The sequence below is a fragment of the Lipophrys pholis genome (assembly GCF_963383615.2).
Source record: "Lipophrys pholis genome assembly, chromosome: 14".
NCBI classification, from domain to species: Eukaryota; Metazoa; Chordata; class Actinopteri; order Blenniiformes; family Blenniidae; genus Lipophrys; species Lipophrys pholis.
This window is the reverse complement of record NC_137633.1, coordinates 10,921,482-10,948,547: the sequence shown is the minus strand read 5'-3', so window position 1 is coordinate 10,948,547 and position 27,066 is coordinate 10,921,482. Positions and strand designations below refer to the sequence as shown.

General features: G+C 41.9%; 2 protein-coding genes across 2 annotated transcripts in view; both read right to left on the bottom strand.

Annotated features, from left to right (window-relative positions):
• The window catches only part of stard9 (StAR-related lipid transfer (START) domain containing 9), a 38,484-nt gene extending 29,603 nt beyond the window's left edge, over nt 1–8,881 (bottom strand). The window contains exons 1-3 of the mRNA XM_080479847.1: nt 8,827–8,881; nt 5,618–5,687; nt 3,187–3,303 (exon numbers count right to left, since the gene is read on the bottom strand). Coding sequence (XP_080335973.1) covers nt 3,187–3,303; nt 5,618–5,687; nt 8,827–8,873 — 234 coding nt within the window. The 5' untranslated portion in view covers nt 8,874–8,881. The remainder of the gene's footprint in view (nt 1–3,186; nt 3,304–5,617; nt 5,688–8,826) is intronic.
• Nucleotides 8,882–9,251: 370 nt separating this feature from the next.
• cdan1 (codanin 1) lies at nt 9,252–21,889 on the bottom strand. Its single transcript, XM_080480867.1, has 28 exons — nt 21,788–21,889; nt 20,575–21,296; nt 20,292–20,492; nt 19,886–20,070; nt 19,564–19,677; nt 19,397–19,475; nt 19,174–19,294; nt 18,888–18,997; nt 18,124–18,213; nt 17,937–18,012; nt 17,592–17,797; nt 16,771–16,906; nt 16,465–16,608; nt 16,208–16,374; nt 15,535–15,616; nt 15,359–15,448; nt 15,219–15,273; nt 14,949–15,085; nt 14,073–14,176; nt 13,491–13,640; nt 13,134–13,197; nt 12,922–13,000; nt 11,512–11,744; nt 11,263–11,370; nt 11,105–11,168; nt 10,740–10,951; nt 10,163–10,276; nt 9,252–10,059 (listed from the first exon to the last, which is right to left on the bottom strand). The coding sequence occupies exons 1-28, from the start codon at nt 21,863–21,865 to the stop codon at nt 9,940–9,942; spliced, it is 4,041 nt and encodes a 1,346-aa protein (XP_080336993.1). The 5' UTR covers nt 21,866–21,889; the 3' UTR covers nt 9,252–9,939.
• Nucleotides 21,890–27,066: the final 5,177 nt, after the last annotated feature.

The following is a 27,066-nucleotide window of genomic DNA, read 5'->3' as shown; positions in this document are numbered from 1 at the left end:
GTGGATCCTGAGAGCAGAGTTTGTGATAAAGTGAAAGCATCGGTAAAGATTGTGTCCATACAATGGAAGGCTGAGGAAGATGCATTCACGCAGATGAAATCCTCTTAATCAAAGACACTTCGAAAATATGTTTTAAGATCGATGTGAGAGGTTTAATTCTACAATGATAAAGACAAACATAACTAACAGATGCTCCATATAGGGAGTACATGACAGTTCAAGGACCTTATTAAATGTAGATTAATAATCGATAGAAACTAATATCGAGCTAATTTTAAAGTCGTAATTAAAAATGGTAAACAAGACGGATTCAAAAATGGAGCTTTGTGGAACTCCCTATGAAATCTCCATAAAATCTGATTTAAGGTCGTCTACCGAAACACACTGAGTTCTTTCTGGGAGCAAATATATGTGAAAAATAAAGAAAAACATAGGAAGACAGACACAAGATGGAGGTCACCAATCAAACGGAACACGCAATGCGAGCACGTTACAAAGACCGAGCTTCATTTCTATATTTAAAAGCTCAATGAACAACCGTCTCTTCCTCCAACTTTACTAACAGGAGGAAGTGAGCCTCAGTTGATTTATTAAACACAGGTGTTCGACTAGAATCCATACTGAGCAGATCTTATACGTCTTTGTTGACAGCATGTGGTATATTTGGGCGTGCTGTTTGTAGTTGATTCAAACCAGCATGAACTGGACTCTTGGCCGTCCCTCCAGCCATGTGTTGAGGGCGGCTAAATGCTCACGTGTGTGCACAGAGAAACCCCCCCACTCTGCAGCACCACTGACACAGAGACCTAGAAACCCTGCGAGCATAATCAAATCATGCACTGCATCGACAGAGTCAGAGACAGACAGAAGAGGAGGAAGAGGAGGAGGAAGAGGAGCAGAGGGAAAAACCCTAGCGAGCTGATTCCTTTGCCAAAAAGAAAAACATTGTGCTCTGAGCTGAGCCCTCAGCAGTGACGTCTTCACACTGAAATTTTACTGCAAAATCCTACTTAGTGGAGCAGCTGTGAGTCCCCCCCCCCCCCTCCAGATCCCCTCTTTCTCCATCAGTCTCTCCTACTTATCGCTATTAATAAGTCCACATTCAAACCCACCGTTCCTCTTTATTTTCCCATGTGTCTTATATTCAGAAACTAATAATAAACGGGGGGGGGGAGCTTTTTATTAACCCATTATCTAGGCATAAAATAAAGGCAGCATTTAGACAAACACCACACCAACTTTCCCTGCTGCGTTAACTCAACAGCTGGCTTCCATCAGGGATTATAAATCTTCTCTATTGCGCTGCCTTTTCACCTGGAAGAGCCCGTCTCCTCCCTCTGCTCCATCTTTCTCCCTGAAATTCTTCATGACCAAAGACCAAAGAGCGTCACACATCATTGGAGTCACTATTCTGGTCATGGTTTATAATTCCATTAACTCCAGCTAAAATTGCACCATCGCCAATCCACCGTTTTAATGTTTTTATTTTATGTTCAGTTTGTCTGTGTACTTCTTTTCTACATATTTCTTCATTAAGTTACCTTATATGGTTAATAGACCACATTTCTGAAAGGCTGACACCCCCTCCCCCTATGAGTGACTGGCGTAAACCATCAGTGATGCATGGACATGTACACTCGACGGTCCAGAGCAGAAGCGGCGGGGTGGGGGTACAAGCGATGCAAGGCAAGTTTTCCTGGAGAGAGAGAGACTGGAAAATCTAACGGAGGCAAAGATACTATCAGCTTGTTAAGCTGGTAATTATGTAAGAAATGTTTGGATATTTGATCTGAGGAAAAGAAATGTAGACAGTGACATTAGTAAAATGAGGCAGCGCAAGAGGACAAAGTCACAAACATCTGATTGTAGATTACAAATGTGCAAACGTCTAATTCGCCAGTTCTGAGCCGCTCTTAAATTGAAACATCCGCCAGACTAAAAACTGCATTATTCTGGCTTCCTGCCATGCAACTCAAACTCCTTTTTACGTCAAGCTTCGTGTGTTTAATCCCGCTGGAGAGATGGGCAGTTTGAATATTTTCAACTGTGATGTCTGCTCAGCCAGCGGCTGATGTAGTGGAAAACGAGAGCCTTTGTTAAAAGAGACAACTCTCTGGACTTTAATGCAAGAAAAGAGGTCAGATTTAAATCCCGCAGCTCAGTCCATCACTGGCGCTCCTCTTTCGCCCACCCCGGGTCAACAGAGGAATGTCTTGTGGCGACCAGGCCACTGTGACTGGACATAATTCTGTTGAGGACAGACGCAACTGAAGCCATAGAGGAAGAAGTGTTGTGTTGTCTGTCGGTCTGAGCTGCGTGTGGGCCGCCATCACAGCAATGTCTTTCTCAAACACGCACAAAGCCAGCTCTGACGAGACCAGAGAATGGTCGAGGTAGAAGGGCGGAAAAAAACCAGACCAACTGTAAAACCATTTTGATTAATGTGGAAGTTTTTTTGGGGAAAACGGTAAATACTAATTAATAACAAAGAAAATCAACAACTGAAGAACAAGTTTTGGAGAGATTTTCCATGATGGAATTTGGCTCAACTTGCTCTTGATCTGAAGCCCATGTCGGGTTCCAGCAACACCCTTCCAATCAAAGCAACACAGAAATATCTAATCGTCCAATCACAGCCGGGACATGAAAAGAGAGCCGTCTCTACTCGTGCCATTTCTGAGGCAAAGAGAATTCTGGGTAACAGATGGAGTTGATATTATATCCCTCATGTGGCCATCTGTGTGAAAAAACATACAACACCCACCCCACTTGTTGTGGTTTGTCTACAAGGACAGTGTTCCCTCAGGCTCGGGAGATTGTGTTTGCCCGGTGTCGACTTGTGGCCAAAGCTTGGATCAGCAGGCTCGCAGGTCTCCACCCACAACAGGGCATATAGCATGGCATGAAGAAGAAGAAAACCCTCCGCTGCATTTCTACATGTTACAATAGATATGGACACATTTTTATCAATAAAGCTTTATTTTCTATCACATAAATGCCGGCCTAAAGAACTTTATGTGTTGGAAATATCTCAAATTTCTCAAAACTTTATTTCCCCCAAAATCCACAGATTCTCTTTACCGAGATAGAAGAATAGAGAAAGGGAGAATACTTGTACATAGCAGTATAGTAGTTAACCGAGCAAAGACATTAAACGATGTGTCAGTCGGGGAGTTGGGTGATTACCTCCTCCTGTGAGGCGTGGCGCGGGTCCGCCGGGTCCACCGACCAGTAACAATAATCAAAACCAAACTCCAGAAGCTTCTCCCTGGAATCCACGGCTCCTTCTGAACGTCCATCCAACTGTCAGGAGGAAACACAAACGTAAGACACACTATTTGAATTCCATAGGACACCTTACCAAATCAGTAATTACTTGATTGGCTGATTAGCAGACAATCTTCCAAGAGAATTATGAGACCGTGTTTACAATACTGCATGAGGACAAACGCTTAGGAGAGACAGTATCTACATGCTGTAGTTTGAGCAGTGAAAGTAAATACACGAGTGACCTATAAAGAATCCCAGTGATACAAACCCAGCGGTACGGCCTCTGTTTATGAGACTTCTACAGAGCGGAATTGCAAGCAAGCGGTTTCCATTCATTAGCGACGCACTCACTGCTCCTCCTCCAGTTCTTTATTCGCCTCGGTGCATTAACACTAAACACCTTTCTGCTTACTGCGGGTGAATCCTGGATTTGATGAAGGACGTCGCAGCAGCATCTGGACCCATCTGACTTCCAAGAGTGGCTCTAAGACACTGGCTATCATCCAGGAGTTTTTAATAAATTGCTGCTTTCAATCTGTAAGCCCGCCTGAGGTCTGTGATGCTCCCTGTATGTGAAGATCGTTTTCAACTAAATCATTAGTCGCCGCTCACTTCGAAGTGATTAGCAAAGTCTCAGGGTCTGATCTAAAATATATCTGCCTTCACAACAGTTGATGGAGTTCTGATGCATGTTGATGCATATTTATCATACAAGTATTTGTCTAGTCGAAATGAAGGGAGGTCTAATGTCGCGAGCAGCACTGTTTCCAGTGTCTGATTAGTTGTTGTTTTTTTTTTACACTCTATTCTGCCAGATTTTCAATGCATACTATTAAAACCACCATCATTTCTGCATTAAAGTTCAAATGTTGTGCGTTTGTGATTTGAACGCTTCAAGTTTGGCTCAGCAACTTTAAAACAAACACGAGTTGCCTCACCACGGACCACTGCGCTCATATTCAAATGTTGTCGACTGAAAACATCAACGGTGTCCATAAATTATTCTGGTTTGCTTTGACAATTATTATGATAAGGACGCCGAAAAGAGTCCCATCATTTATGAAAGCGGTGTTTCACTGACGACGGCATTACACAAGCACCAAGCCCAGAGTATCAATTCTGTTCACAGCAATTGGCTCCCCTGAAAGCAAGACTACTTAACCCCTCAGCACTTGTGCTTAATTCAACAATGGCCTTGTGATTATAGGAATGAACCCAGAGCAACACCACTCATGGGCACAATCTCTTAAACAATGCAAGCTCTGGCGGCTAAAGTTACAAAACTCACAGGTTTTTTTTTCACACAGCAAGTGTGAACTTGTGAACTTTAAATTCATTGCAAGCAAAAGTTCATCCTTTATTCTTGCCGACTCCGTTGCTGCAGAACTGGCCTACTTTTCACAAATAGCCATTTCCCATGAGAACAACACCATCCGAGGAGTGTTGCTCCTTTTCCATGGCAGAGGGCGGCCAGATGTGGTTTGTCTATTGTCACATCATTTCCAACAGATCCTCGACTCCCCCACATATCTTATCCCGAGACGCCTACGTTCAAACGTGCATGTGTAAACAAACAGGAGCTAAAAAAAACAAAAAACTGCTCCAAGTTGATTTTCTTTCACCTTATTATAAGTCTGCATCTAAACATCGAAAACCTTTTTGACAAAAACTTCAACATGACTATTGTAGTACAAGCGACTGCAGAGAAACACAGTTTCAGCTTTAAACTCATCAACCCAAACTCCGGCGACGAAGACCAAACAGAGACATGTTCCATAGATCCTGCACCACGCTGTCTGGGGGCAACGCCGCTGAACCAATCAGACAAGTCTGCTCAGCTATCTGACACAGCAGGTTGGTAACGTGGTGAAAGCATCGGCTTACAGGGTTAGCTCGCACGGTAATTATTTCCAAATGAAAATACACTCAGGAACTAAACTGAAAAAGAAAAATGTGCTTCTCCTACAGTCTCCTTGTCTACCAAATACTTTTAATAAAGCCTAGAGCCAGACTACATAATAAATCACTGGATTTGTCGTTACACCTACTGAGTTTTATCTATTACGGTTTACTTCTGGAGATTTTCTAGGTGTATCTTAAGTATGTTTCAGACGTGCAGTTATTATACTGATCTGCGTGTGTTTGACTGAAAGGGTCTCAATCCATGTGCCTGTGTGTGTATATGAATGAACACATATAATAAACAATAGTGACATGAAGCAGGAAATAGACTGGTCCCAAGCTGAACATCCTGTTGCTGTGATAAACTCACATAACTCGTAGTATACGCGGTCCTCCCAAGAAAATAGTCTAAATTCAAAGAGTATGTATGCATGGTTATACTCACCTTCACATTTCGGATCCTCACAAACTTATCCTCCACCTGAACAGCCAGCCTTCCTCCATCCGCACTCTCCCTGTGACGAAGAAATGAGGAAACAAATTGGGATTGCTTCAGTCGACTCAACGATAAAGTGTAAACAAATGAGATGAACGGAATAAACCAGACTGAAGAGAAAGGAAACACACGCTTCCAACAGCAAGAACTAAATCTAAAGGACGCTGCAGGGATTGATAACAAGCCTCTCTTTAAATGCAGTCAGGACACTTTCAACTAAGCTTTCATTTACGATTCAGATACAAGATCAAGCCCCAACACACCTTCACATTAGTTTAGGAGTCCTCTTTTTTTTTGCATCATACATAAATAAGCCAATGTTCAGACAAATATAGGCCAGTTCCACTTGAATTGAGGCCATTTTATGACAGTAACACAATGAGTCTTTGTGTGTGTGTGTATGTGTGTGTGTGTGTGTGTGTGTGTGTGTGTGTATGTGATCCATGAAGTCGCCACACGAGTGGTCTACTAGTTTTAGATTCAAAAGAAAACAAGTCTGTCAGGCTCTCAAGAGACTTCCTCTGAGCAGCCTGAGCTGTTTCCACATAGTCGGGAGAGTGAACAAATGTTGAATGTGCGTAATCGGGACCAGCATGTGTCTTCGCATGTGTGTAAAACAAGGTCAGCTCAGCCTTGTGTGTGTGGTGTGTGTGTGTGTGTGTGTGTGTGTGTGTGTGTGTGTGTGTGTGTGTGTGTGTGTGTGTGTGTGTGTGTGTGTGTGTGTGTGTGTGTGTGTGTGTGTGTGTGTGTGTGTGTGTGTGTGTGTGTGCGTGTGTGCGTGTGTGTGTGCGTGTGTGCTTCAGAAGTTGGACCGAGCACATCTGATGCAACACAAGCGAAACTGGAGGCAATCACAACATGAAGCTGGGAGAATTTCGATCTCCAGGAGCGATAATGACGGCGAATGCTGCCCGCGGTGCAGACGTTCCAGCTCTCCGGTGGGGTGGGAGCACGGTCGTAATCGTCAGCTCTCTCCTTGTTCACCGTGTGGGACTCATTTTGCCAACCCCAAGCAGCGGCCCAACCCAAAACCACCAACCTTCACTCTCAGGCTCTAACCAGCATGTGGGGCGGTGGGGGGGGCGGGGGCGGGACCGTGGAAAATATAAAAACTCATAAAAGATGTGTTTTGATACAAACTTAAACAAGCAATTTCACAGTTGGGAACACATGTTTCTTGTACGCAAGATGCTCCCCACATTCTCAGGGGCACCCGCTGTATACAACTGGTTGGACTGAAACAAAGGGCTCGGCCCGGGCCAAACGAGGAATGCTGTTAACCAGGCTGTTAATGTTATCTCTGCAACACAGCGGGCCTTAATTCAAATATATGAAGGAAGGAAATACATCCTTCCCTTAAAAATAGAGAAGAGCAGAGGACAGTAAGGGGCAGGAATCTCGGAGGATGCATTTGCATGACAGTGAAGTTTAGATATAGAAAAGATCTTTTGTCATGTAAAATACCGGGAAGACCAGTTGAAAGAATCATTGTCCAGCCAGAATAATGCATTGTTATGGTCCTCTACTGGCCTTCAGATTAAGCAACCCGGCAAAACATCCTGCAGTACCTCAAAGTAATTCAGTGCACTCCTATAGACTCTCCAAGCAATATATATCAAGAGCCAGCAGACCCATTATTCAACATGTTGTAGCAATTTGCTTGATAATGTAAAGAGGTGGTACTCCAGTGGAGCAAGGAAACTTTACAACCACTTTGTGTTTCTTTGCTACTTTAACAGATTTCGCAGCGCGGAGTGGAAATGTGATCCCATAAAAACCTCAAACTAAACTCCTAGAATAGGCTAAATTAAATGAAGCACTTCTTCATTCTGTCTAATTTGCCTGTTAAGTATTTAGAAAGTGAAATGTAAAAACCTCACTTAAAAGTAGCTTAAAAAAAAAAGGTTTCCAAAGACATCACGCATCAGGTTGTGATTTAGCAACATCTTGTAGGTTAGAGATTTCCAATTGATGAAACGCTGTAGTATTTTAATAAGATGCATAGTTGCAGTTAATTTGACTCCTCAGACAGAAACTTAAGAATATGCAATACTCTCAAATTGCCTTTTTCTTTATGGCATAAGTTTAATAAACACGGTCATATTGTCCAGTATGAGAATACACACAAAAGCATACAAACAGTGCACAGAATCTCACTTATTCCACTCATTGATCTTTTCATTGAAGGCTTCAACACAGTGCTGGCATCCTCAGACCCCTCCTGCTTTGTTTTGTTTTATTATCAGGCATGAGCTCTACCTGAAATGCTTTGGCAACTATTATCTGCACTCAAAAGCACGAGACCAATCCCACCACAACACAAAATCTATTCGTATGCTAATCACTTAACCGGTTTCAAACCAAGAGCAGCACATGTGACTTGACAGGATGTCATTCATTTGGTTGCCTGAACAATAATGACGAAAATAACCTAATGTTGGACAACTAAGCCTGAAACTGTCATACTTCAGCAACCTATCAAATCCAGATTTTAGGGAGAATGGACCAGCAAGGGATCGCTGGATAGTACAGCGTTTTTAAAGCCACTCCTGACAAACGTCAAGTGCGGATTTAATGTCAATGACTTTTCCTGGGTTGCAGGAGACACAATCAAAGGTCTGCCTGATGGCTGGCGATCGTTTAAGTCCAGTTAGTTGGCCATTAAAACGCAACAGAGGCTGATTCACCGGTGCCCGTTCTGAATGAATCACAACAAAAGTGCAATTATAAAAGCCATTAAAGTCGATTATTGCGGCGCGGAGAGAAATGGCAGCATTAGAACGCTGTCGTCCAACTTCTGCGCGGCTGCTTGCACGCGGCGTGCTCGGTCATCTGAAGCACTGACAGCCACAGTTGTCACTAAAAACACCATGTGCACTTTACTCGTCTTCACCCAGCGAGCCGACACGATACCCGACGTTTATTAGTGACGACTTAAAGGAACAAAAGAAAAAAGAAGAAAAAAAAGGACAAAAGAGATAAAAAACAAAGTGAAATATGAGAGGAGTCTCGTGTCAGTACGTTACCAAATTAAAGCGGTACACTATCACAATACTTTTCAGAAACTAAACAATAAAAAAAACAAAAAACGTTCTTTAAAAAAAAAAAAAAAAGTGACTTATTACATTAGTTTACATACGGGTTATAACCCAACTTACCTTGCGGTGAGCGGACGGACACGAATGGCAACTTTAACATTTGCCATGATGCCTTTGTGGTGTTTTTTTTTTTTTTTTTATATAATCTCAGGCTGGTGTAAAGTCACATTTCTCGTGTGAGTTCAGTTGCATGGTCACTCGGGTAAAGTTGTCCGGTTCTCCGCCGCTCCGGCCATCACCTTCCAGCCGGAGCTGATCGTGAGCTCCAGCCCGCCCGCCGCGCCTCTTCCAAAACTCCCAGCCGACGACTGAAACTTCCGGCCGGCCAGACACGGCGGAGGAGGGCGGGGAAGCTTCTGGACACTCCTCCACTCACTCCACATTTAAATAGCTTTGCATGTCCGTTATTATTCAGATCCATGCCATGTATTAATGTTTTATCAACGAATAATATCCCACTGCATTAACGACAAGACATTCGTATTTACTTTAACATGTTTATTGTTGCTTATTTCAACTCTGCAGCAGCATATAAAATACTTCAATTTAAAAGCAGCAAGGAATACAGTGACAGTTCAACATGAACAGAAAACAATCACAAATGCAAATCCTGGCATTCATGAGATAAACGTGCGATCACTAGTGATGCGGTCAAAGGCGGTGTGTGAATGTGCCATGCGTCTCTCGGTTGTCTCTTAAATTTCATGAATCACAACGGGAACAAAAATGCATCATTTCATGTTATTTTGTTGTTTTGTTGCATCCCGAAGCCTTCAACTTGCTTTGCTAATGATGTGCAATTGTTTTGACAGAAGAAACGCTTGATCTTAAGACCATAACCAGTTTTTTTTCTTTTACATGAGTCCCGTGACTCCTGAAAGACAGACGGTGTTGGCCCTGATGGACGGGGTTTTCTGGTTTTCACCGACACATCAGCCCGAGAGCAGAGGACTTTATAAAAGGCTGCTCTCCCTCCCCCAGGTGGAGAACATGAGTCGAAGGCTAAACTGCGACTGAAACAGCTTTGATGGCCTGTGCAGACAAAACTGGTCAACAACAGCACAAAGTCACTGAGAATTCCCTCCCTCCTGAGCAACAAACTGGCAGATGTGACATGAAACACTGTGGGGGATCAGACACAGGGTGCACGGGGGCTGAGGGGGACCGTTGTTGTCACGGAGCTTCCTGTACTGTCTGAGGCGAGATCAACAGCATGTCCAGGTCGCTTTGCTCAACCACCGTCAAAAAGAACTCTGGAGTATGTGACGGCAGCTGAAAATGTTCAATCAGCCCCTGGAAGACGACAGAAATGAGAGAATGAAAAAGTGGAAGAGGTTAAATCATTTGTAAGAGAAATAATTCCCAAGGAAAACATGATGACAGCAGAGCACTGAACCTTCACTGCTGGTGGGGCCAAGTCTGTGAGCTTCTTCCAGTGAGATATGACCTCTTCCTCGCTCAATACTCCCCCGTCCACCAGCTTTCTTAGCAGGAACAGGTAGTTCTTCAGCTGGAAATACAAAAAAGTAAAGCAAAGGGTTAAATACAAGGCCCCTTAAAATGACTTTCACAGAAATTTGTGATCTCAGAAAAGGTTAATATGACCGAAAGACCATTTCAGATAATCTAGACCAGGGAGAATTGAGCAAAGAGAGACAACAAAGAGACAGCTATTAAAACCTGTGAGTTGCTGAATTCTCCATGATCCGTTTATGTTATTTAGTTAATGAGGGTAATAAATTATGGAAACTAAAGGGGAAAACATGTACAACACAATACACCCAAGATATTGTGTTGGGTTAGGGGACTTTCTTTCATCCAAGTAACACATGATCGTCTCAGTTTTCTGGTTGTAAGATGTAACGCGCACACCTCTGTCTTTAGGGAGCAGTCAAAGCCCGGCACAGAGGAGTATGTGGGGGTCATAGCATCCTCATTATTATTTCTGTGTCTGTCACAGTGGTCGGACGTACCTCTGTGTCGCTGGCCTGCAGAACAGCCGTGACGGTGAGTGGGGTGAAGAGCAGATGGAGTGAGGCGGGAGAACAACGGTGCTCCTTCCACAGCTCGGCGAGCTGCTCCAGCAGAGCTGTGACGGGAGGTTCTGACCCTGAACCGGGACCCACGACGACCCCGCCGCGATCGCCGCATCCTGACGGCGGCGGCAGCAGCAGCTCTGCAGACACTAAACACACACCAACAGCTCACATGCCTGCCTCACGAGTTATACAATTTACATTTGAGCAGAGGGAAACATTTTGAAAGACGGAAATATTTAACAGAGACCTCACAAGTTGTTAAAAACTATATTTCATAATGTAAAAAGCAGGACACTCACCCAATTTGCAGGCCAGGATCAGAGTACAGTTCAGCAGCATCTGCTGCGACACTCCAGTCTGGAACTGAGGACGTTGGGGGGGAAAGAGGAAAAAAGAAAAACGAAAACTCAGTGTCCAAAACATATTTCTTTTTGTTATGCTTGTAGTATTTATGTACCTTTCTGCAGGCCAGTGTGCCTCCCACTCTCTGCAGGAGAGTTGCGAGCTGAGAGCCAGTCGGCAGCTCCTCATCAGTCCTGGGGCCCACGGCGATGCTCAGCACCTCCTACATTCAATAATGAAATCCCAGAGGACCCAACTTTAGCGAGAAAGTTGATCATTGAGATCTCATTTTCAAGATTTGTGTGAAGTTGAAAAAATAAAAAATAAAAAAAACACAATTGCACAAGTAAAATCCCCAAACTACCTTAATCTCAATGAGAATATCTGAGGGTCGGGAAGCGCTGTGGTCGCAATCTGAAGGGCAGCGCGTCAATGTCTCACTCTCATTTTCTTGTTTCTTCTTCAGAGCAGCGGGCCGGTCTCGAGGGACGACCTCAGCAGAAGGTCTGTCCACGTTGACGGGGTCCGAAGCCAAGGGGCTACCGAGAGCCTTCATCACGCGATCATATCGGCTCTTCCACTCCCGCCTCACGAGCGCTTCACAATGACGACAGAAGCCAATGTTAGATAAGAGTCCTCTGGGAGTCATTTAAATCTTCGATGCACTGAGGGTATTAGTCCATTAAGGGATCGTATTGTCGTTTTTGCATCTTCACTCAACATCTTTTCGGGTCCATTATTCTCAGAGGCCCAGTGTCGTATTACTTTAGAACAGAAGATTGCAACCTTTCGGATCACTGGAGCTCTTTTTGCTCCTTCTCTCACCACTAAACACAATTTTACTTGAATTGCTAAACGATCGTTTATCCATCCATCTTCTATAATGTTTTGTCTAATTAGAGTTGCAGCCGCTCCCAGCTGACTATGGGTGAAAGCAGAATATACTCAGTCCATCTCGGGAAAGAACACACACACAGAATTCACAACTACGGGGCATTTCAGAGGCACCAAATTAGCTCGAATAGGTAGTAAACCAGAGTACCCTGTGACACTCGAAACAAAAATATGCAAACTCAGCACGAAAACACCCCAAAACCTCGACCCCTTGAACATTCTCGCTGTGAGATGAGACTGCTAACCACAATATTACCGTGCGGCATGCACGGCAAACCATATTTAAAGTAATTTATGAGGCAGCAAATGAGTCTGTGCACAATAAATTTAACACCGTTTTCAGCGAAGACTGTCCTTTTTTTTTTCCGATTTATGAACAGTTAGTTGTGGTCAGAAACTGAACATTAATCACCTACGGAGAAAGTTGCCATAGTAGAATGTGAAACATATTTTAATTGAAAATATAATTGAAAGAAACCGCAGCATTAAAGTCTCTTTATCGTGCAAAAAAAAAAACAGGACAAAATAGAAAAAAGTATATATTTTTTAAAACGTCTTTTTTGTGACAGTATAAAACCGGCCATATTTCCAGTAAATAGCTTCAAGGCTTCAGGCGTTATGTCGAGGCCTCCGAAACAAAAGGGAGCATGTGGATGAGATACACAGACACTTAACTAAACCCCTTAAACACTTCAGTTTAAACATATAATGTCACTGATGCCAGACTTCTAGTTTCATTTCAAACCATCACAAAGGTGTGAAAAAGACAACAAAAAGGCTGTCGGTGAAGAAAAAAAAAAGAAAAAATTTAAATTGCATTTGTATCATCTAACAAGACAAATTATGCATAATCAGATGTCTGGTGATTTGTAAAACCGACCTGTGATGTTGGCAGAGAGCCAGCTGCAGGCTTTTTCCGCGGCAAGACGAATGGTGATGTTTTCAGCTGTGCTCAGGACCTAAAAACAAATTCAGCATCTTGGATGTGCACGCAACAGCACAGTTATTTTATTTTTTTTCCTTCTTCTTCTCCTATGGAAATTTTTTCATCTTTGCACTGTTTTTAGGCTCCATGTTACTATTTAAACTCACAGCAGGAGAAGTTTCATCGGGAAGCAGGATCCTTATGGCATCTGGGCTCTTCTCGTAGCAAAATCTGCACAGGAGACCAAGTGCAAATATATTACAATTCAACACTTCCTTAATTGTGTTTGTAAAAACACAACAAAATCCAAAGCAAGCTGTAAAAGGTCGGCTCCTTACCACTGAAATAACGTTTCAAAATACACTGTCCACGCTATTTGAGTTTGAAGAAGTTATTGCACATAAAATCCATTGCTTACAAAACACATACAACTTATTGTGACACATGCGGGTCTTGTGCTGCCCCTGACATCTATAGAATCCAAATGACAACAGCAGGAAACAAGTTGAAAGTGGACGTTCTACCTGGTAGCTCGCGTTAATGCCTCCAAGCCCGACTCACACAGCTGAGCACAAATGGCGTCATTGAGTTTTGCAGCGTTGGAGGTTTGCAGCGACAGTCCGTCTCGCAGCATCTTCTCGCCCTTCTCCACCAACTCGCTCACTAAAGTGGCTCTGTTGAAGTTTTCCACATGGGGGAAAAAAAAGGTTTTATAAAAGAACACGGGACAGAAGAAATTTGCTATATAGATAAATGCAGTTTGACTTTGAGGACGTTTGAAACATTTTGGGCTTTTATTTGAATTTATAGATAAATGTGAAGACAAGGCAGGGATCTTGCTGCTCGTGTGCGAGTGTGTTGTGAAGCCTCGCTATCGAATGATCTCTAGCCTCTTAGGTAGGCAACCAACCCACAGTTAAGGGCTGATTACCCACGACTCTCCAAGTCCTTTTCAATTCCAAAAGATAATTCAATGAAGGACTGGTCAAAGCAAAATAAAGCAATGGGAATGTTCGTTCATTTGGGAGGTAACGACTTGAAAATGTGTAAATCTCCCTGCTTATGTGAAGTCAGAGCCGAGCGACCCGCGGCTCGGCGACACTCACTTCATATGCTTGACGGCGTTGGAACCGACCCGCTCGGCAACAAACTCCACGGTGCGGCGCAGCGACGGAGGCTGGTTGTGAAAGAAGGCTTGTTCCAGATCAACCTGGAACATTTAAGCAAATCAACTTTCAAAATGCATGCAACATCAGAACAAATAACTGATTCAAAAAACCTTTTTTCTTCTTCTTGAAATAGTAGTTACAATGACAAGAGAAACTGTAACAACCCCTGAAATTGAGACCATAATGGAATAGGAGTCAAATCATTTAATTTGAGAGCTTGAATATGAATGAAACGAATTATTTAAAGTACAGATTTTGTCATCGCATGGCCAGTGAATGAAAAATTCAATGATCATGCCATTTCTATGTTGTTGTTTTACAAAAGAGCATGTTTTTGTATGAAGATTTCAGTGTATGATTACAAACTCCTGGAAGATATCTTTAATTTACCCATTCAAACTTGAAGACGTTCTCACCAACTACACATCAAAACCATTTAAATCGAACAAAAAGAAATAGTTTTGCCGAGTTTGGAGCCATAAATTACACAACGATGCCAATTTCAAGGGTTATCATAGAGGTGAATGGCTAAACCTGAAAAACTTTATGAAGTTATGAAGAGAAAAGTCATTCTTTCACTTTCATTTAAAGTGTGGAAGATCAAATCTAGTTACAATGGAAGCACGTGGTACACGTCTTGTTCACAGATAATAGGTTCACATAATAAAAACACACAGTCATAAAACTGTGGATATAGATGAAACTCAAAAATGTTTATGGCCACGGCCAGACTCAATTTTGTTGAACAGAGGGTTTTATCATTTGACAAAGGGAATCCCATTATGGCGAAATACCAAATGCTTGTTGATTCACCTGGAGCTTCTGCTGCGACCGGTTAACGGTTGGTGTGTCCTTGAGCTCAGCAGAGGTGGGAGTAATCTTACGGATGATTCCTCCACTCTTCGCTGTGCTTCCAGAAACAAAGGCAGCGAGGAGCTTACGAAACTCGCCTGATTGGAGAGAAACAGGACATCAACACAATAGAATATACTAGAAAATCTCATCCAACGCTACAGATTCTGATTTACACTCAACTGAAAAACTAAAACAGCAAATTTGAAAGATTTATAGACGTTCACTCACCAAGAAAAGGGCAGCATGTATAGAGAAGCTGCTGATCCACCAATGGAATACAATCCTGAAAGTAACCGAGGAATGACTCTATTAAACAACCAGCGATGATTTCACGCACAAGTACCTGCATCACCTATTACTTTACTTACAAGGCCAACGGTGTTTATAATGCCTTCCTCCATCTGGGCCACATCAGTGAACTCACTGGTGAAGAAAATGTCTTCTGGAATCGCCGGGATCTGCACCCGGCAAAACAAGACGAGCGACTTACTTCTAGTCGCTGTAATAAACAATGCATGCAGGAAGAAAAGAAATATATTCTCACCTGAAAGAGCCAACCTAACACAGACACCATCAGCACCTTGTTCAGGTAACACATTTCTTCACATCTGCCCAGCTGCATTTTCCTGCAATCAGCAACATTTGTATTTACATAAACTCTTTAAGAAATTTAAAATCACAACAAAATCTGCATATGATTGTTTACACCTTTTAGGAGTTTTAGAAAATCCTCCAGATGAGTCATTTGTAATGTGTGATTTTTTCTATGGGAAACGTTATGTTTGAACTAAAAACCCTCATGAAGATGAAGTGACAGATGATTAAAACAAATAAACATGTAAAAAAATATGTTTTCATAAATTACATCACTATCAAATAAATAAATCTTATGTGTTATAATGGTATTTAAAACAAACTGCTTTTGAAATGTCTGAAAAGGTGAAAAAACAACAACACTAAGTTTATTTAATTTCAACACGTTCAATTAATTATTTCCTTAGCAAAAGTTCTTCTTTTTAAAATGAAAAAAAAGACTAAATATTCACATGAAGTAAGATCCCAAAAATATTTTTATTTTAAGGCAACTGTCAGGTAAGTTGCTGATGAACTGAACAAGTTCCTTTATTTTGAATTAGTAACTTTTTAATGCACAACAGCGCTGATACTTTATGAGGTTATTCTTGAAATAAAAAAAGACAACACAAACGGAGACCTACTTGTAAAGGAGGAGCAGCGTGCCCAGCGCAGTCCTGTAGCAGAGCAGGAGAGGGCCGATAAAGTCCAACATGGAGAGGAACTCCACCAGCCACGGCACCGTGAGGATGGAGCGCCGCCTCCTCAGACTTTTCCGCAACACAGCACACACGTCCAACACCGGCACGCTCTGTGGGGCAGAGATAAGTTAAAGGCTTTTTGGTGGCTGTATTTGAACAATTCCTGCATATCTGGTGTCGAACATATAAAGATTTCTCACCTTGCTGCGCAGGGCTACAGCGGCATCACGTATTTCTCTGGATGGTCTGTCGGAGGTTTGGTATGGCAGGAAAGAAATGAATCCCAGAAACTTTGCAAGAAGACGAGCAAGGAGGAGCACTGAGGAGAAGCGCTGCTTTTCATCCTGAAAACAGATTTTAAATATTCACACTTTTAGGGAAACTTGAGGGTCGCTAATAAAATTTAAAACCGGCGCGGGTAAAAGGAGAACATGCAAACTCCACACAGAAAGACTCCCAAACTCAGACTCGAGCCAAGGGGCTATGCAGACTAAAGTTTGGCCTACCTGCTGCTCCATGTCTCCATCTTCATCTTCCTCTCCCTCCCCAGTGGGAGGAGGAGGGGGGCTCAGGATGGACACCTCATCCAGCTGGAGGAGCTGCTGACACAAGCTGTCCTGGAGGTGCTGGTTCAGCTGGCAGCTGGGACACGATATTCAAGACGTGTTAGGCCAGTGCACAGCAACAAATCCAGGACACATTGTGAAAGTAGTAGCTTTTAATAGTTTGCAAGGAGAATTGACTGGTTAGAAAACACATGTAGTTAAAAAAATAGAAGGAAATCCTTTATAATACGAAAACAATTTCCAGTAAACCTTAAATTAAGCTATAAATGGGATCCTAAGCAGTCCTTTAAACCCCTCCAGAATTTGTTGTATGTACTGTACGGCTCCAAATATAAAACCTGAATTATTTTACAAGACTCAAATTTTGATGAAGTTTAATCCCCCCAATTTTTTTCTTTTAAAGAACTGAATTATATTTTCTAAAATAAAAACTGTTCCGATATTGCCTCCTTACAACCAGCTTTACATAGCATCTAGACTCTCCCGTGTCTTCAGCCTACTCTTCACACCGATCCCAAGCTTTGATGGTTTTACTCTCGCTATGGTCGAGCTCATGTTCCGGTTCCAAACCATTCGAGATGCAGCATTTTAAAGCTTTTGATGCTTTTAAATTACAAAATCTACCTGTAGGCGATTATTAGACTGCAGATATTAGACAACCTCACTTCTTCAAACCTAGTCACAGGAGGGAAAAAAAAAGGAGCCTTCTTGTATACGAACCGGTATGGTGTTTATTTCTACAGAAAAAAGCGACATCTCACCAGCTCGCTGTCTTGATAAAGTCCCTGAAGAACTCCTGGTGACCGGGGAAGGACGGAGGAGGACAGGGCCCCACGACTCCATAAGGCTGAATGAGACGCTCTTCAAGACGCTTCAGGCGCCCCAAACCATCAGCTCCCAGCATGCCGAGCAGGTCGGCGTCAGGAGTATCGCCAGCGGAGCTATTCACACGGGGGCCTTTACACATCTACAGAAAAGGACAATTGAGAACGGAACTCCAGCAAGGCTGTGAAATACAGTCAGTCACAGTTCTGCGAGGAAGCTGCTAAGCTAAAAGCCCATTAGACACAAAATGTTAGAGTTTAAGAATAAGGATGACGGGCTACCTGCTCGAGCTGTTTTAGAAACAGGCGGGCAAAATGGGAATGGTTTCCTGCCGAGGTCAGCTGACTCATCATTCCTCTGAAACAGAAGACAGGATAACCAAGTACTTCATGGGATGCAAATAAAATTCGCTGCTCAATCGAAGCAGATTCATGATGGAAAGTTTAAAAATGAACTACTTGTACTTGCCTGATCCGACTTCCAAGAGCAGCATCGAAATTCCACCCTGGTTCCTTGTGAAAATCCTCCCACTCACGCAGCACCTCATAAAAAATATCTCTGAGGAGGATACAAATGTCACATACAAGCATGACTAAAATAATTCCACTACTCATTAAAAATAAGACCATCAAGTCTAATCTGCCATTACTTTTATACCTTGTCTTGATAATTGACAACAATAACTCTGACTGCTTCAAGGGCCATGTTTGCAAACCTTTATATCTGGTTTCTTTCAAATTAATAATCGTGTGCTGATGACAATCATAGAATACCTGATCTGTCATGTTAAACACTGATATAGATGCTGTTGCCTGTGTGTTCTCCACTTGTTCTGGCAATGCATCTTTTTCTTCCTGTCAGACCATTTCATTGATGCATTAAATGCAATATATCATACAAACACTATAAATAAAACATGCTTCAGTAAAGCATTGTGCAAATAAAGCAAGCACAAGTTTTCAGACACATACCAACGGTACTTCTGCTGGAAATAATACATCACAGTGCGGCGACAGTACAGACTTTTACATGGATCTATTTTTTTTTTTTTTAAAACACTTTAGAGGATTTTTACTGAAAATGAGAAAGTGTGAAAAGTGAGTAATATGGGGAAGTATAATGCTTTTCATATAATGAGGATGATCCATTGGATTTACAGCATTGAAATGTGGGTTTGCTACCTTAATTAAAACGGCAGAAGTTTACAACAAAGTAATAAAATAGAGATTAACCTCTGTTTTTTAAAGGTGTGGAAAGCCTTGTCACTACCAAAGTTGGACCTGTTGTCAGTGGCAGGCTGGAATGGGACTGAGTGAATGAAAGTGGATACTGAAGGAGAAATCTGAGACAGGAAAAAAAACATAATATACATCAATACAATTGTTGTTTTTAAATGAGTTTCTATAAAGAATGTATTTCAGCTAAAACAAATATCAGTACAAATGCTTCAAAACACATAATAAAACTCTTACAAATGCAGTTATTCATACAGAAGCGATATGGTGAGAAGAGGTTTACCTTGGCTGTGCTCCTATCCTGAGCCTGAATGAGACGGTCCCTGAGATCTGGAGAGAAAGACGCCACTCGTTCGTTTTCTGCCAGCAGACGCAAAGTGCACTTATCCAAATGAGCAACCAACCTGGAAAAGGACAAGAATGCGAGTTATGAATCGCTGGAGCAGGAAGAGAAAGGGAACTATTCAGTGAGCAGACAGAAAACAGAAGTGAAGCACAAAACTCACTGAAACTGATTCTCCAGAACCTTCACCGCAAAGTACACACAATTGTGCACTTGTCTTAAGTAACACCGTTCCAGAACTTCTAAAGTAGGGAAACAAAGAAACAGTCTCAATTTACTTCAAATGACAGCAACACATATATTGTAACGTTTGGGATTAAAATGTCAAACCTGAATTAACAGCATGCAAACTTTCTTGGTCTTCATCATTATTGTGAGCAGACCAAGACGTTAGCAACTGCGTCACGAAGAAAAGCTCGAGAAAAATATTAGGAACCAGGTTTTCTGCAAAAGAGACAGAAACACTTTAGTGTTTGAACATATTCATAACAATGTGTCAAAAATGTCCCTTTGAAAGACTTCCATGCTTCACTATAGTTATTATACCATCTTGGTTGAGTTGTGTGTTTCTAGGCTTATGCTCTGAATTATTGTACCGTAAATTCTACTCTACATATTATCAGATCACCACCACCACCTTGTGGACATTTACCAGAAATGCAGGTACAGTAAAGGTTTGCCAGAACATCCAGCTCTGAGGAGAAAGTGACTTTGGACGGTTCAGGACAAATTGTTTGACAATCCACTGTAACTGCAGGTCTCGGCCCCATCTTAGTCGGGGTGCAAGGCTCCAGAGGGGAAGGTAAAGGAGAGCCAACCTGCTGGGCACGCTTTGTCCTGACAACAACAAGAAAGTCTCATTTAAAAGTGGATACCGATGCAGATAAAAACAAAAAAGCAGAGGATGCAACCAAAATATGTCTACAGCATTGGAGACACCACCAAGACATAAGCCATGACAACATGTACATCTAGGGGCAATACTTATGAAGATATGTATTTGCAATAGGAAATAAATCTCCCGAATGCGAATAAAAAGACTGACTATAAGCACTTACTTCTCTTGCTTAAGTAATTCCCTCTCTTCCTGAAGACTTAATGGACTGACCAAAATCATTGCCTTTTCCAGTGACTCATCTCCTGACAGTGAGCTGTATTTCTTACTCAACGGGGTGGACGTGAAACAGCTTTTTGGTTTAGAATTAAGTCGCTCTGTACTGACTGGCGTTGGATTTATTCTCCTTGATGGCTTGGATGTTCTAAAGAAGAATAGAAACTGTCAGACATTTGAGAGACACGTGAATAACACATTGCAAAATCGTGCTTGTTGTGTGTACTCACGAAGAAGAAGAAGAAGAAGAAGAAGAAGAAATGGATGTTAAACCAACAGGAGGGAAATCGTCCAAATTGTTCAAATTAAGCTGGATAACAGGTGGAGGTGAAATCTGCTCATTTATCTTGCCATATACACCTCCTCCGCCTCTGGCCATTCTCCTTGATGCAGCCTCCGAATTCAAAGCTTCAGCTATGGAGTAACCTCCACGCTTCACCTGTCCCCCGAGGAACGTGTTGGCGCCACCTTTCCTGCGACCTTTGTGTGACTGGAAGTTAGGGCTGTGCTGAGGGTCAGGAGGAGAAACAATGTAGTCCGCCAGACTCATCCTATGGCCAAGCCTGGGCTCGGAGCCTGGAAATCTGGAGGCAATACTGCATGTTGTAGAAAAAGAGGGACTGCTGAAGGCAATGACCCCACCCAGACCGTGTGAAGCTGACTCAACAGTTGCATCAGCTCCAGGCGACACGGACGAGACTGAAGAAAACAGCTGGACGCGGCTGGCACTCCGAGATCCAACACTGCCACCGGAAGACCTGCAAGCCCGTCTGTCTGGGAAGCCTTGGGTGGCTGCTGGCGGCCTGGGACGGCTGGGTGTTTTAGCAGGTGTGGTGGGACCATGAGTAAGAGCTTTACTACTCTGATCTCTTAGAAAGTTCAGAAGAAAAGGGACAAACTCCTGTTTATGAACTTCCACCCCGGACTCACTGAACGGTCTGTCATCACCGTGCTGTTGAAGAGAGAAGCATAATTGCGGTCAAATAAATGGTGGCAAATGTAATTTTTAATCTACGATGGCCGAGAGAATTAACACATTCTAATGTGTCATGCTCGTAACGCAGAGCGATAATCGTTTGGATTCATGTTTACAGAAGTTAAGCATTTACGCTAGCAAGTAGTGCTAACATCTGCTAACCCGACCATTCGTCTTTTCGATAATAAACATAATAAAAGGTGACAATAAGCAACGTTAGAAATGAGTTTCGAATTGATGCAAATATTTCCCTGGAAAAAGGGAGAGATTTGGTAACGGAGCGTGTGGTCTGAAGTCCATCAGATGATCCCGGTCGCTGTTAACGTGGCTGGTTAGCTGGGTGCTCGGCAGCTCAAAGTTTTGTTTACAATCACTCGCCAGCCGTGTCAGCTCATAAAACAGGCCACACGAGCCTGGCCCTGCAGCGGCGGTCGCTCCCGTAGCGAGGTTGGTCGTCTCAAACCTACCTCGGTGTTTTTTAGCCACTCCACGACCTTTTTATCATCCACTTTACGCGACAGCGCCGATTCCAAAAGAGCCGCCATTCTGCCCTGGAGATGCGCGCGCCGCGGCTGAACGACTTAGGTGGCGTGGGCGTGGTCATTCAGTACGCAGTCGCGCAGTGAGAGACGTACACGTCACGTGCGTGATGAAGTAGGAAGACGCATGGCGAAATCAAAATAAACTTATGCTGGTTTTCCCCATGCTTTCTCAGATTTCATATTGTGTTACTTATTTCACATTTAATCTAATATTATTAATGTGATCGATTCAAGCTGCCCTTGGTAATGGATAAGCTCGTACAAATATTAATATGAGTCTGTTTAATAAGTTTCAGAATACACCTTGTAGCGCTGCATTATGTAATAATGGGGTAGTGTGTAATAATGTAATACATTTTCAACTCATTATGTAATAACGCTGCCTTTTGTAATTAACTTTGCCGCATTTTGTAATAACTTGTTAGACATTGTGACAGTCATGTCCTGCTAACATAGCAATGGGAGAATGTAGGGCTCTAAATCAGATTGAACTTTTTAGATCACCTGCCATTGTGGCTGGCAGATTTTTTAAAGTCACAAGCCAATCAGTATTTCCACCAGCCATTTCTTTTTTCTTGAAGAAATGAAACCAGATTGTAAGTGCCACTGTTGCAATATGTCACAAGTTATTACAAAATACGGCAGATTATTATAAAATGTGGCGTAATTACACAATGAGTTGAAAATGTATTACATTATTACATATTGCACCATTATTACATAATGCAGCGAAACACACCTGATTTTTAGTGAGGATACTGCAGAGCTTTAAAATGTCAAAGATATTTGAGTTTATTGTGTTTGCAAGACCAGAACAGGAGATAGTTTATTTCTTATAATTTTGTTTACAAAAATCACATTAAAGGGGAATTATTATTTATCGTAGTTAACCTATCAGTATTTATTGCTTAGTCAAGTATAGGAAGCTGAACTGATTTGTTAAGAGAAACACATTAAAAACCGAATGTAATCCAAACAGAAATATGACTCATTCAAATTGTGAAATAAGCAAGTGAGCAACCATGAATAAAAGAGGTATGACTGTTGAATGCTTGTATATAAAGGACCCCACTCTCACCTAATCAAAACTACTTTCAAATCAAACCATACAAAACATTTAGCACATGTGTAGTACATGATAGGAGCAATAGAACAGATATCCATCTATCCATCTTTTATTCTGCTTTTTGCTGTTCAGGGTCATGGGGCAAGAGCAGGATGCACCAAGGATGGGTTGCCAGTCTATCACAGGACAAACACAGAGAGACCTACAACCACATAGACTCACATTCACATCTAGAGGCAATTTAGGGTCACAAATTCACCTCACAGTGCCCACAGGAAACCCATGCACACACTGGGAGAAAATTCAAACTCCACACAGAGAGGCCCAGGCATATGTGTGTGTGTGTATACAGAGACATACAGAAAACAAAAAAGAACAGATGTTGTTAGTTCTTTTTGTTTAATTGACTGCATTTTGAAAACAAGATTGAAATATTTTTGGATGACAAACAGGAATCTGTCACACATTTCTGTCTGCATGCGGAATGAGTATTTTATTTATAACCAGTTTATAAAAATAAAATACAAAATAATTTTAAAACAAAAGAAAAAAAAAAGACTGTACAAGGCATTGGTATGATACAAATGATAGAATAAACATAAATAATTACAGGTATATACAATGCAAAACTCCAACTTGTTACATTCTTTCCTTGAGACTGTACAGTTACATTTCAAAACAAGGACATACTTTACAACACAAAAATATCAACCATTAAAAAATCTTAACAATTTAGGTCAAAATGATGAATGGGCAAAATAGCAAATGTCACAATAAATAATTCATGTCAAGTATTTTTATGTCATGAACATGTAATCCATGTGTGTACAAGCGCACGCCAAAGCTTCTATTAGTTCCCATCTCACCTTTGTAAATAAAATTAAAAACAGCTGGGTTTGTTGTGTTGGTTTGTGGCTATCTGCAGCCACCAACAAGCTCCTACAAACATGATCACTGTCTATCAGCAAGTCACTTTAAAAAAAGTGACGAAGAAAAGCTCATTCATAATGTATCACAATCACAAGAACTACACACAACATATGTGCCATAATAATTAAAAGAAAACATGAGTAGAAGTCTGATTATCTTTTAAAACCAGCAGCACTGTTTAGTGTCTGTCCCTTTCACCGGCGCCTGTTAGCATATAAGTTATAGTTGTACAATAATGACTTTATTTAAATATTATTTTGAATATTTTACAGGTATATATTAAAAGTCTGCACAACAGAGTTCTGAACCTTGAAAGCTTGAAATATCTGGAAAGAGTTAGTTGAAAGAAGGAGAATTCAAAGATTGATTGCTGGCGACGTGGGAATTGCACAGCCCTCTTCAAGAGCACCCAGGAGTCGCACTACGAACAAACACACCTTGAATAGTGCACCCTGAAATGAGCTAATTTCCACAGGTCAATCGAGAAATGGTCCACGCACTCACAGAAAAACAGGGAGCACTCCAGCTCTCACACAGCTTTGTAAGCAGAAAAGTCCATCAGGGCGGATATCAGTGGTGACAAGACTGACCGCGGTGACACGAGATAAGTGACGGGAAGGCTTGGCTTGGCCTCATAGTGGAATGATATCCAACACAGACAAGGCTCAGTCATCCCTCGCTATGCACAGAGGGGCAGAGAAGAGACATTAAGGCGGCTGACTGACTGAACGCTGTCTGCCTTCAGGATGAGTCATCGTAGCTGCTCTGTGAGGCTCGCGTAGGTAACTGCAGGATCTGATCTGCACGTTTGATGTCGACAAAGCAGTGTGAACATTCGTTACTCTCTTATAGTTATCCATTCAAATCACATGAGCAAAATCTATCCAACCGTTTTCGCAATGTGATGTCTTTGACCCTCAGCCATATATGCTTAAGAGATGTCGGTCTTTCCAGCAGTTCAACACCTCAAACTTATTTAGTACATTGTGTCACTTCTATGCACTAATAAAAACTCAGTCTATTATTTTCCAGCTACAATCATTTCAAGCCAATGCATTAAGTGCAAAAAAATAACATCAAGTGGGAGGAACAGAAACAAAGAATAATAAAGTTTTCTCAAAGAGAATAAATAGACTCACAAAAATGAAATTGGCTCACCCAGCAGGTATTGACGTCCCTGCAGGGTTAAAACCTTCACAACGTAAATGCCATGTGACGGTAGGTGGTATGCAGCTTTTTACTCAGTAGTTGAAGTGGTCTCTTTTTGTGTCAAGCATGCAAAGAGTAGCACTGGAAGGAAGCCAAGGTTATTTTACAGTATCTTACAAGCAGAGGAGTGGGAAGAAGTGGTGGAGGAGAATTTAAAGCAAGGAATCCTAACTAAATCAAACACAAACTATACGCCGATTCCTTCGCCATGTTTGCAGACATACTGCAAGTTATTATGTAAAAGATATTCTCCTGTGAAGGAGAAACTCAATACAATCAAACATTCTTGCACATGGAGGCGTAGAACATTGTTTTGGTGTGAGAAATATATATGTACATATGGCCTCCATTTTCAATAGCAGTTGACAAAATGGTTTTCAAGGTCTGAAATTCACATTTGTTCAGAGTTTTATCTCTTAACACTGACCTGGTATGGACACAGGACAGCTACAATAGGTAATGTTACCTATATGTCACAAATAGAGCTACTCTTTCCTCAAGTTGACTGCTGCCAAAATTGTGTTTGATTTACAAATGCTTCTGTTGCTACCTCTTCTACATAAGTGAGTGCTAACGAACAGGGTTTTCTTATAAGTGCTGGCACAAGTCTTGTTTTTTTTTGGCTCCTTATTGTGTAATTACAAACACACCAGAGTGAATCTGTAAGCTGCCCAAAGTGCCAAGGCACAGGCACTGTGTCTGAGCATTACTCGTCAGTAATGCACCTTGTGTCATTTATGCTAACTACTGCTACAACAATCACGACTGGAAAAGTGCGCTTCCCCCCCCACCGGCGCATCAAACAGGGGTTTCTCTACTCTAACCTATAATACCTTCATTTAATGTGACACTTGGATTCCCTCTCAGCAACACAGTAGGCACAAAAAGGTGTGTGTCCACACGCACTTCACATGATTGATTGTATAAAGGGTCACTTCAGGCAATCCTTTTCGATTAAACACTTAAAACTACCTCGAGTGACACAAAACCACACATCCACGATCACACATAAGAGGGTGGGAGTCGTAAGCATTGCTCAGCATCAAAATAAATATCTCAATAAATACAGCTGTACACAAATTCTGCCTTTATGCATTCACATTTAGCATAAAGTAAACATCATACCCTGCTGCGGTCTCCAAAAGCAGAGGAGAGATAACCGAGTCAAGCTCAAGTCAGATATTTTACTCAGTTGTATTCGGCTACAGTGAAATCCCATCAGTATCATTCAAATACATTAATACTGGAGATATGCTTTTAAAGTTACTATATATTGTGGAGCAGAATGGGTCAAAGCTGAATCAGCAGGAGGTTGATTTATTTATGTGCCCACCAGCCCACATTACAATTGATTTTTCTATTATGGTGCTGCTTCCATCAGGAAGTCACTCATTCTGCAGCCTCACTCTTCTGATCTGCAACATGATGATGTGCATAAAATGAAGACGCTGTCTGGGACCACAGTGCATGTCTGGTTAAAATAAAGCACTCCATCATTTTAACCCATGAAGTCCAATTTGCTGGTTATGCATTGTCATTCAGCCAGTGAGCTGCTGTATGATATGCTCCGTGGCGTTTTCATTATGAAGTAATGAAAAGTGCTACAGAGTAATGAGAAATGCAAGAAACCAGCATTTTGAGAGCTTAATTGACTGAGGTACAGCCCCCCCCCCCCCCCCCAAACTTTTGCAACCCAAATGTTTCCAGTACTTTTTAAAATCTCTCCCTCAAGAGCCTAACAGTTTTTAGTGCAAAACTAAATCTCTGGAGCGTCACTTAAAAGCTGGGCACATAAATGAATGACAAAACCTGCCTGCAAACAGAGGGAGAGAAGGGAACACTGGGAAGGAGCAAGACATGAAAAGTTCAGACTAACAGCAAAGTAAGGGCCATGTTTGTGATTACACTGGAAGACACAGGCTTTTATGATGACGAGTGTCTACCTTATGGTAGCCATAGAGTCTTACCATCCTCTGCAATGGCAACATCTCACGGGCAA